This window comes from Squalius cephalus (assembly GCF_949319135.1).
Source record: "Squalius cephalus genome assembly, chromosome: 13".
NCBI classification, from domain to species: Eukaryota; Metazoa; Chordata; class Actinopteri; order Cypriniformes; family Leuciscidae; genus Squalius; species Squalius cephalus.
In genome coordinates, this window is record NC_137134.1 from 11,257,150 (window position 1) to 11,269,632 (window position 12,483).

General features: G+C 43.7%; 2 protein-coding genes across 2 annotated transcripts in view; one reads left to right on the top strand and one right to left on the bottom strand.

The window, feature by feature from the left end:
• Nucleotides 1–12,483, top strand: part of LOC307169581 (uncharacterized protein) — a gene marked incomplete at its 3' end in the record, with an annotated part of 99,209 nt that overhangs the window by 76,309 nt on the left and 10,417 nt on the right. The window lies entirely within an intron of this gene.
• Nucleotides 1–12,483, bottom strand: part of LOC307169338 (CXADR-like membrane protein) — a 40,282-nt gene that overhangs the window by 27,054 nt on the left and 745 nt on the right. Inside the window, exons 2-3 of the mRNA XM_079889934.1 lie at nucleotides 10,927–10,970; nucleotides 10,441–10,764 (exon numbers count right to left, since the gene is read on the bottom strand). Of these exons, the coding sequence (XP_079746060.1) occupies nucleotides 10,441–10,764; nucleotides 10,927–10,970 (368 nt within the window). The remainder of the gene's footprint in view (nucleotides 1–10,440; nucleotides 10,765–10,926; nucleotides 10,971–12,483) is intronic.

Here is a 12,483-nt window from a genome sequence, read left to right on the forward strand (position 1 = left end):
CACAACACTTGCTAGCCCCGCCATAGCAACCATTGTCGAGCACCTTAGCAACCAAAATCCATAGAGGATATCTTTCATTCTGAATGTCACAGAGGAATGGGAGTTGGTTTATATCATTCACACTGACAAGCAGCCTATGGAGTTTCATGATTGGCAGCTGCCAAGCCACTCCCTAGCAACCAAAAAGAGTACCCTAGCAACCATTTTGCAAGACCTATTTCTCTGCATCAGAACATCGTATAGAGATGGGGGTTGGCTCTTTTGACTCATGCTAGCAAAGAGGAATTCCAACATGTTACACATGCTAGCTGTGAATAGCTACATGCTAATAGCGATTAGGTAAGTGCTAAATCATGCCAAGAAAATGCTAAGAACTCCAATAGTAATCATCTGTGACAACTACCAACAACTTAGTAACACCTTAGCAACCGCCCTGAACACCCTAGCAACTGCCTAGCAACCACCCAAAATACCCTACCAACCACCTAGCAACACCATAGCAACCACACTGAACACCCTAGCAACTGCCTAGCAACGCCATAGCAACCACCCAGAATACCCTAGCAACCGCCTAGCAACACCATAGCAACCACCCAGAACACCCTAGCAACCACCTAGCAACGGCCTAGCAACTGCCTAGCAACCACCCAGAACACCCTAGCAACCGCCTAGCAACCACCCAGAACACCCTAGAAACTGCCTAGCAACGCCCTAGCAACCACCCAGAATACCCTAGCAACCGCCTAGCAACCACCCAGAACACCCTAGCAACTGCCTAGCAACGCCCTAGCAACCACCCAGAATACCCTAGCAACCGCCTAGCAACACCATAGCAACCGCCTAGCAACACCATAGCAACCACCCAGAACACCCTAGCAACTGCCTAGTAACGCCCTAGCAACCACCAAGAATACCCTAGCAACCGCCTAGCAACCACCCAGAATACCCTAGCAACTGCCTAGCAACGCCCTAGCAACCACCCAGCACACCCTAGCAACTGCCTAGCAACGCCCTAGCAACCACCCAGAATACCCTAGCAACTGCCTAGCAACGCCCTAGCAACCACCCAGAACACCCTAGCAACTGCCTAGCAACACCCTAGCAACCACCCAGAATACCCTAGCAACCGCCTAGCAACCACCAGAACACCCTAGCAACTGCCTAGCAACGCCCTAGCAACCACCTAGAATACCCTAGCAACCGCCTAGCAACACCATAGCAACCACCCAGAACACCCTAGCAACGCCCTAGCAACCACCCAGAACACCCTAGCAACCGCCTAGCAACCACCCAGAATACCCTAGCAACTGCCTAGCAACACCCTAGCAACCACCCAGAATACCCTAGCAACTGCCTAGCAACCACCCAGAACACCCTAGCAACCACCTGAACAACACAAATAAGCCATATCTCAGCAGCAGAACATCGTACAGACATGTTTGTTGGCTCGTATGCAATCATGTACCACACTCTAGCAACCGAGTGGCGAGTTTTGCCACTGCAAGCACCATTTCACATTTTCTTCAGGAAATGTACATTCTAGTTATTCTTCTTATTATTCCACACAAAAGTTTGGCGCGAAACTCGCCCCGCACCGTTTGTCTCAGACCCCTGAGTGAGGTGTCAAATCGACCGGCTCATTAAGGAGAGGTGTGCTATGACTTTTCTAAGCGATCGGGTGTACGATGTTCGCACAGCGGCCAAAAAAGCGGCCAAAAAAGTCCCATTGACTTTACATTGGGAGTTCTAAAAATATTTGAATCCCAACTGCCGTTTTCACACACACAGACTCCAAAGGGCCTGACACCCCTGCATCTCTCCCCCTCTCTCTCCCTCAGAGGATTTATATTATCAAGCAACCAATAAGTAATGGCCTAAAATCTTCATAGCCACACCCTAGCAACCAGTTTCAGCACCCTAGCAACCACTAAGAGCTCCCTAGCAACCACCCTAAACCAATAAATAATTAAAAAAAAATTTTTTTACATTTTTTAAAGCAATATCACACTCGTAGCCTTGTGGTATTGCTCCATGCTTGTGCATATTCGGCCAAAGGCACGAGGCTGCAGGCCTCGTGCCATACTGAAGGCACTCATTATTAAAGATTTTAAGAACTCTATAAAAACTCCATAGTAACCATCTTTGACAACTACCAACCACCTAGTAACACCATAGCAACTACCAAAAATACCTTAGCAACCACCCTAAACACCCTAGCAACGTCTAGAAACGCTCTAGTAACCACCTAAAATACCCTACCAACCACCCACAACACCCTAGCAACTGCCTAGCAACCACCCTGAACCCTCTAGCAACCGCCTAGCAACCACCCACAACAACCTAGCAACTGCCTAGCAACCACCCTGAACCCTCTAGCAACCGCCTAGCAACCACCCAGAACACCCTAGCAACTGCCTAGCAACGCCCTAGCAACCACCCAGAATACCCTAGCAACCGCCTAGCAACACCATAACAACCACCCAGAACACCCTAGCAACTGCCTAGCAACGCCCTAGCAACCACCCAGAATACCCTAGCAACCGCCTAGCAACACCATAACAACCACCCAGAACACCCTAGCAACTGCCTAGCAACGCCACAGCAACCACCCAGAACACCCTAGCAACCGCCTAGCAACACCCTAGCAACCACCTAGCAACTGCCTAGCAACCACCCAGAACACCCTAGCAATGCCCTAGCAACCACCCAGAACACCCTAGCAACCACCTAGCAACCACCCAGAACACCCTAGCAACTGCCTAGCAACACCCTAGCAACCACCCAGAATACCCTAGCAACCGCCTAGCAACCACCCAGAACACCCTAGCAACTGCCTAGCAATGCCCTAGCAACCACCCAGAATACCCTAGCAACCGCCTAGCAATGCCCTAGCAACCACCCAGTACACCCTAGCAACCACCTAGCAACTGTCTAGCAACCACCCAGAACACCCTAGCAACCGCCTAGCAACCACCCAGAACACCCTAGCAACACCCTAGCAACCACCCAGAACACCCTAGCAACCACCCAGAACACCCTAGCAACTGCCTAGCAACGCCCTAGCAACCACCCAGAATACCCTAGCAACTGCCTAGCAACCACCCAGAACACCTAGCAACTGCCTAGCAACCACCCAGAACACTCTAGCAACTGCCTAGCAACACCATAGCAACCACCCAGAATACCCTAGCAACCGCCTAGCAACACCATAGAAACCACCCAGAACAGCCTAGCAACCACCTAGCAACGCCCTAGCAACCACCAAGAATATCCTAGCAACCGCCTAGCAACCACCCAGAATACCCTAGCAACCGCCTAGCAACACCATAGTAACCACCAAGAATACCCTAGCAACCGCCTAGCAACCACCCAGAACACCCTAGCAACTGCCTAGCAACACCATAGCAACCACCCATAATACCCTAGCAACGCCCTAGAAACCACCCAGAATACCCTAGCAACCGCCTAGCAACACCATAGCAACCACCCAGAATACCCTAGCAACCGCCTAGCAACACCATAGCAACCACCAAGAATACCCTAGCAACCGCCTAGCAACACCATAGCAACCACCAAGAATACCCTAGCAACCGCCTAGCAACCACCCAGAATACCCTAGCAACTGCCTAGCAACACCATAGCAACCACCCAGAATACCCTAGCAACCACCTAGCAACACCATAGCAACCACCCATAATACCCTAGCAACCGCCTAGCAACACCATAGCAACCACCCAGAATACCCTAGCAACAACCTAGCAACACCATAGCAACCACCCAGAATACCCTAGCAACCACCTAGCAACACCCTAGCAACCGCCTAGCAACACCATAGCAACCACCAAAACACCCTAGCAACCGCCTAGCAACATCATAGCAACCACCCAGAACACCCTAGCAACCGCCTAGCAACACCATAGCAACCACCAAAACACCCTAGGAACCACCTAGCAACCACCCAGAACACCCTAGCAACTGCCTAGCAACGCCCTAGCAACCACCCAGAATACCCTAGCAACCGCCTAGCAACGCCCTAGCAACCACCCAGAATACCCTAGCAACCACCTAACAACACCATAGCAACCACCCAGAACACCATAGCAACCACCCAGAATGCCCTAGCAACCGCCTAGCAACACCATAGCAACCACCAAGAATACCCTAGCAACCGCCTAGCAACCACCCAGAATACCCTAGCAACTGCCTAGCAACACCATAGCAACCACCCAGAATACCCTAGCAACCACCTAGCAACGCCATAGCAACCACCCGGAACAGCCTAGCAACCACCTAGCAACGCCCTAACAACCACCAAGAATACCCTAGCAACCGCCTAGCAACCACCCAGAATACCCTAGCAACCGCCTAGCAACACCATAGCAACCACCAAGAATACCCTAGCAACCGCCTAGCAACCACCCAGTATACCCTAGCAACCGCCTAGCAACACCATAGCAACCACCCAGAACACCCTAGCAACCGCCTAGCAACATCATAGCAACCACCCAGAACAGCCTAGCAACCACCTAGCAACGCCCTAGCAACCACCAAGAATACCCTAGCAACCGCCTAGCAACCACCCAGAATACCCTAGCAACTGCCTAGCAACGCCCTAGCAACCGTTTAGAGCCACATATAAACCATATTGCAACATATAGAAGCTATATTTCAGCTCCACAACATCGTACAGACATGGTTGTTGGCTCGTATGCAATCATGTACAACACCCTAGCAACCGAGTGGAGAGTTTTGCCACTGCAAGCACCATTTCACATTTTCTTCAGGAAATGTACATTCCAGTTATTATTATTATTATTCTGGACAAAGTTTGGCGCGTAACTCGCCCCGCACCGTTTGTCACAGACCTATGAATGAGGTGTCAAATCGACCGGCTCATTGAGGAGAGGTGTGCTATGACTTTTATAAGTGATCGGGGGTGCGGTGTTCACCCCAGGGGCGAAAAAGCGGCCCAAAAAGTTCCATTGACTTAACATTGCGACGAACTTTGAGCACTCATAGCTCTGAGCGAGGATTTCGCAGAAACGTGTGATTTGCCACATTTGAAGAGGCTGACAGGCTCTGTAAGAACATACCTCACAATGGGGTAAAAGTTGCACCCCTGGGGGGCAGGAGCGTCCCAAATTTGCCCCATTGACTTACTATGGGGAAGGAATGTCCCGTGAAACACACATGCTTTTCCTACTATGGTAAATTGCATAGGGATTTTGTAATGAACGTAGCTCTGGATCACAGTATCATAGAGACAAGGGGGTGGGCTCAATTTACTCAGACGACCAATCAGTCTCTCAGGATCATTGTGAAGCTATCAAGCCACGCCCTAGCAACCATTTAGAGCACCTTAGCAACAAGTCCCATAGACTTCCATTGAAAGAGTTCAATGGGATATCTCTGGACTGAATTGTCATAGAAACTTGAGGGTGGTCTCGTTTGACTTGGGGCAGCAAACAGCCAATCATGAATCACCTCAACTCTTCCTAGCCCCTCCCTAGCAACCATTGTCGAGCACCTTAGCAACCAAAATCCTAGAGGGATATCTTCCATTCTGAATGTCACAGAGGCATGGGAGTTGGTTTATATGATTCATAGTGACAAGAAGCCTTTGCAGTTTCATCATTGGCAGCTGTCAAGTAACTCCATAGCAACCAAACAGAGTACCCTAGCAACCAAATTCCAAAGAGGGATATCTTCTATTCTGAATGTCACAGAGGCATGGGAGCTGGTTTATACCATACATACTGACAAGCAGACTTTGGAGTTTCATCATTGGCAGCTGCCAAACCACTCCATAGCAACCAAACAGAGTACCCTAGCAACTATTTAGCAATACCTCTATCTCTGTATAAGAACATTGTATAGAGATGGGGGTTGGTTTATATCATTCATAGTGACAAGAAGCCTTTGGGGTTTCATGATTGGCAGCTGCCAAGCCACTCCCTAGTAACCAAACAGAGTTCCCTAGCAACTGTTTTGCAAGACCTATATCTCTGCATCAGAACATCGTATAGAGATGGGGGTTGGTTTATATCATTAATACTGACAAGAAGCCTTTGCAGTTTCATCATTAGCAGCTGCCAATCAACTCCATAGCAACCAAACAGAGAACCCTAGCAACCAAAATCCAAAGAGGGATATCTTCCGTTCTGAATGTCACAGAGGCATGTGAGTTGGATTATGTCATTCATAGTGACAAGAAGCCTTTGCAGTTTCATCATTGGCAGCTGCCAAGCCACTCCCTAGCAACCATTGTCGAGCACCTTAGCAACCAAAACCATAGAGGGATATCTTCCATTCTGAATGTCACAGAGGCATGGGAGTTGGTTTATATCATTCATACTGACAAGCAGACTTAGCAGTTTCATCATTGGCAGCTGTCAAGCAAATCCATAGCAACCAAACAGAGAACCCTAGCAACCAAAATACAAAGAGGGATATCTTCCATTCTGAAAGTCACAGAGGCATAGGAGTTGGTTTATATCATTCATAGTGACAAGAAGCCTTTGCAGTTTCATCATTGGCAGCTGTCAAGCAAATCCATAGCAACCAAACAGAGAACCCTAGCAACCAAAATCCAAAGAGGGATATCTTCCATTCTGAATGTCACAGAGGCATGGGAGTTGGTTTATATCATTCATACTGACAAGCAGACTTAGCAGTTTCATCATTGGCAGCTGTCAAGCAAATCCATAGCAACCAAACAGAGAACCCTAGCAACCAAAATACAAAGAGGGATATCTTCCATTCTGAAAGTCACAGAGGCATAGGAGTTGGTTTATATCATTCATAGTGACAAGAAGCCTTTGCAGTTTCATCATTGGCAGCTGCCAAGCAACTCCATGGCAACCAAACAGAGTACCCTAGCAACCAAAATCCAAAGAGGGATATCTTCCATTCTGAATGTCACAGAGGCATGGGATTTGGTTTAAATCATTCATACTGACAAGCAGCCTTTGGAGTTTCATGATTGGCAGCTGCCAAGCCACTCCTTAGCAACCAAACAGAGGACCCTAACAACCGTTTATCAAGACCCATGTCTCTGCATCAGAACATCGTATAGAGATTGGGGTTGGCTCTTTTGTTTTGGTTGGGAAACAGTCTGTAACTATCACCATGGTAACTGAATTCACACCCTAGCAACCGTTAAGAGCCACCTAGCAACCATATTGCAACATATAGAAGCCATATTTCAGCTCCACAACATCGTACAGACATGGTTGTTGGCTCGAATGCAATCATGTACAACACCCTAGCAACCAAGTGGAGAGTTTTGCCACTGCAAGCACCACTTCACATTTTCTTCAGGAAATGTACATTCTAGTTTATATTTACTGTTGCACTAAAGTCCAAAAGTGAAGAATTTATTTATTACTTGATTGTTCAAGCTACCTCACAGAAGTGCTCTGTTTGTTAACAGAGTTGTTGAATGTTAAAATAAGGTGAATTAAATAAAAAATAAGGAACATCCTGGATCTGTTTTTCTGCTCTTCTTTATTCTTTTTTTATGTATTAAGTATCGGATCGGGACTCGGTATCGGCAGATACTCAAAATCAAATGACTCGGACTCGGACTCGAGGGCAAAAAAACCTGATCGGGACATCCCTACAGGAAACATCTCATAACTTCAAAAAATGTAATTATACACCATTTATTTCTATATAAAATTATACAAATATTGGAACTAAACCTATTTTATTCTGTTTTTGCAATTCAAGAAGTATGAAAAAGTTAAAAACAGGCTATTTAGTGCTATTTGGTTCAACAAAAAAGCAAACATAGGGCTATACTGCCCTCTTGTGTCCAAAAGGATATCAAAATAGTATATAAAACGTTTTACTAGGTAGGCCTATTGTATTTAAATATAAATTTATTAGGTATATGACTGTGAGGATATTTTCCCATCGGTTAATCGACGTGTGACACAAGCAGGTGCTTTTAAATCGCTAATATAAAAGTGAAAGTAAAAAACGGACGTCCGCACGGACATTGATAATGGTGCACGTTGGAAAAAATGATACTTTTAAACATAACACTAAACCGCCATTAGGTGTCGCCAGGCCACCATCTTAATGAACGAGTCATTGATTCATTCGTTCAAACGATTCGTTCCAATGACTGAGTCATTCATGATTGAGACAGAGGATTGACCATTGAATCTTTAAGTCAACCGATTCGTTTCAAAATGCTGAATCATTCAGTAATGAGAAAACAAGTTGCTGTGAGATGCGCAATGGTTCTGCTGTGATCTTTGTTAAACTATTTTTGCTGCTGAAACAGAACAAAAACAGTCAATATTGCATCTAAAATGTAAGTGACTTAATTGTAACTGTTTATTAACCTGTTGTATGAAATCAATGTCACAGTTTCAATCGTGATTGTATTCAGGAAATAGTTGCCTACTCGTCAAGTGAGGTTGCTTAACTCTATCATATGTTATAAAATATATAAAAACTCCATATTTGTAATTTTTATAGTCAGTATGTTGTTAACTGGTTTGCTTTTTTGTGTGCTGCGCTCATTTGTTTACAATTCTCCTGGAGAAGCTGCATGAGCCTCAGCAGTGCAACCTTGTTACCATTGATCAGTAATACATTTATTATTAACTGCTGATTGCAACTTAAAATGAATGTAATGAAATTAGAATAATCTCTCGTTTTAGTGACTCCCAAGTTATTTTTTTGTTATTGACGTTCTAATCAGGCTATACACTGGTCGGGCAAATAAAATTCTCTTTCAGGTAGGCCTATTGTATTTATATATAAATATATTAGGGATGTGACTGTGATAAAATTTTCCCACCGGTTAATCGACGTGTGACACCGCTGAGGGCTTTTAAATCGCTAACTATAGTATACTATATACTAGTAAAATACAGACGTCCGCACAGACATTGATAATGGTGCGGAGTAGAGCGAGCATTTTCAATGTATTCCTATGGATGTAGGAATTAACTAAAACATTTTATTTATGTTTTTGTGTCCACTGTTCAACCGCAACCGCGTCACACACACACACACATTCCAGAATTGCAATCTTGACATCGCAGCCTGTTCATTATAGCCCTAATACAATATAATAATAAAGATAGTCAACCTAACATAAACGAATTACACTGCTCTGTTTAAATAGTCAGTAGTACAATTTGTACCATTCACAGAAAGCAGAGCTCCACTGTGATGTTTCCAAGCACATTTTTGCGCGTGTGAAGAGGATGATTTTTTCCATCGATATTGGAACACGAGTGAAGTACAAAGCCTATAATAAAGAATAGATTAGCATCCAAATACATCGCAAATATTGAAACATTTTGATTCTAATGAGAGGGTTACGTGAGACCAACACTGCTTACTTTCGTTTTTATTTTTACATTAAATTTAAAGGATTTGTTGTGGAATATTTTGAGTGTATCATAAAATCAGAATAAGGTAAGACAAGTAATATTTTCTGTCTTATATATATATATATATATATATATACGTGTATATATATATATATATATATATATATATATATATATATATATATGTATATGTATGTGTGTGTGTGTGTGTGTGTGTGTGTGTATATATATATATATATATATATATATATATATATATATATAGATAGATAGATAGATAGATAGATAGCTATTTATATACAGGTAAATATATTTAGGTAACTAAAGGCACCGGGGTTGCGGTGCCACCGGCTTGGGCCCGTAATCGCTGCTCGCAGCTATATTATTTAATTTTGTTATGAATAGGATAACATTATATGCAGTGAATATAATCAATACGCGTTGCCTGAACCACATTTGTGAGGCTATAATGTTTAAGATTTCTTTAATGAAATCGAAAAGAGGCAGAGTGTTGTTCTATAACATAGTTCGTTTTATTGTTGCCTAAAATATACATACAGAGATACACGGAGTAGCAGAGCGAGTTGAGTAACGCTTTGAAGACTATTATGGATGGTTCCATTTGCAGAATTACCGGACTCGCTCATGAGTCATTCTCCTGAGTCGGACTTGGTATGGCAAGTCCGAACTTTGCGTACTTGCTACTGAGAAACGCCTAATGCCGACGCTTGTCTTCTTGTGACAAACACGCCGAGAAGCAAGAACAAGATCTGCTGTATGTCAGTGTCATTGTCAGTCATTGTTGTTTATGTTGCTTATGTTGCTTTCTTCTTCGTGCGAAAATTACGTTGATCGCTTCTTTCCGGTATAGGCTACACCACGCCTATCAAGTAAGGGTACTAGCCGATTCATGGTTTACCGACCCAAACCGTACCGTACTGTACCATACCGCTCAGTGGAAACGAGCCATAATACTCTAATGAGAGTAAGTTAAATGAGAATATAAATACATTGAAATTACTTATAGTGAACAGAATGTCTAAAGTGGACCATCGAGATTGTGTAACCAAAAAAAATCACAAACCTTCGATAAAAAGCTCTACAGTCTGAATGTCTGATTCCTCTACGATGTAGCACTGGTACTTTCCTGTGTCATTGTACTGAAGATTGTTGAGTTTGAGTGAGAAGTTTCCTTTCTTGTACTCTTCAGGGAAGGTTTCAGCTCTGTTCTTGTATGATTGATCCTGTGCTACTCCAGAGCCTTTACCCTTAATAACGTCAAACACTTTCACTCTGTCATTGCATTTCCAATTAATTGTGATGTCTTGAACTGTAATCGGAGGTGCTTCAGACGAACACGGTAAAAGGACAGAACCTCCGATTAAACCCTCAACAGTGACCAGAGACGCTGAAAACAGAGAGAAGTTATAATAATAAACAAACATGGTTTTAATGCGAAGACATGAATTAATACTTGTGTTTTAAACTAGAGATTTTAAAGATGTTTCCTTTTCTTTATCATGAACACTTCTACACGTCATTAACCCTGTAAATATCCTTTAGTGCTCACCTTCATTAATCACCATTAACAGAGGAACTAAAACGATACAGCACCTGTAAACACAGAAAGAATTGAAATATTTACTTTTAGCAATGTAAAATAAGAGTCACAGTCCTGCTGTTAAACCGTTTAAGTCCATTGTTTGTTTAATGCATTATCGTAACCAGAATCAGAAAGTGCTTTATTGCAGGTGTGTTTGCACAAACGAGGAATTTGTTTTGGTGACAGAAGCTTCCACAGTACAAACATAATGACACTGACACCTCTTTTCTCAATGTCTTAAATGGTTTGATAAAGGATTCAGTCTCTCTAAATCCCTCCTTTATGTGACCCTACTCTGCTCTGATTGGTCAGATGACCCAGTTTGTTGTGATTGGTCTACTCTGCTCTGATTGGTCAGATGGCCCAGTCTGTTGTGATTGGTCTACTCTGCTCTGATTGGTTAGATGGCCAGTCAAATAAATGCATATCTGCCCCTTCTCTATTCCTCTTCCTCTATTACACTGCATTCATACATTTGCTCGTGGCAAAAGTTGAAAACTTTTCTACTTTTCAAGTGCCAATGCAGGCGTCAGCCAATCAGATCGTCTATGCAAATACCCTAGCACAGACGTTAGTTAATGCAACACCGGAAAAGTAATGTGATTGGCTGTTGTCACTATTGTTTTGCATAAATACAATTGGCTAACGTCTGCGCTAGGGTATCTGCATAAGCGATCTGATTGGCTGACGCCTGCATTGGCACTGTCGGTACACGATCCGTTCCACCTGCACGATCCGTTTCACGCATGCGCGTAATTACGTACGTTAAATAACAAACGGGTTCTTATGGACGTATTTTGTTATTCTGTGCTGTGATGAAGACAGAAATATTATGTCGGTGCCTGTAACAGTTTTATACACTGCTGTCACGTTATTTGAGCTGTTTCTGGATGAAGGCAGACTTATGGACGTATTTTGACAGTGAGTCGTGTTGACAGTGAGTTGTGTTGACAGTTCAGGGAAAACTTCCTAATGTCAAGTTTAAAATGAATATGCGCTTAAGGTGCGTGACAAAAACACACGCGCACTTCAGTTAGTGCGATTAAAGTGTTTACATGGCCGCATACTGCGATTAAAAACGGCGTACGCCACCTGTTTTAATACGATTATAGTTTATGCGATTATGAGCTTAATCACATTATTAAGTATTGTGTTTACATGAGGTAAAGTATAATCGCAATATTGCTAAAATCCCATTATACGCATGCGTAGAACGGATCGTGCAGGTGTAACGGATCGTGTACCGACAGCCACTACAAAAGTTTTCAACTTCTACCGTGAGCAACGATAGTGACGCAACAGAAGCCACAATTCAGTTCAGCAATGCATGACGTCACCCATTCAAAGTAGATGAGAAGCGTTAAAGGCGACGCCCGTGTGAACGCAGCGTTACAGCTCAGGTGATGGACAGATAGAGTAGGCCAGTCAATAGAGACATTCATTACGCATGTTTTTAACTTATGTGGGGTAAGTTATCAGTAGTTAGTTCTTAGTTGTTGTCAGTAAAATCTATGATATGCTCAA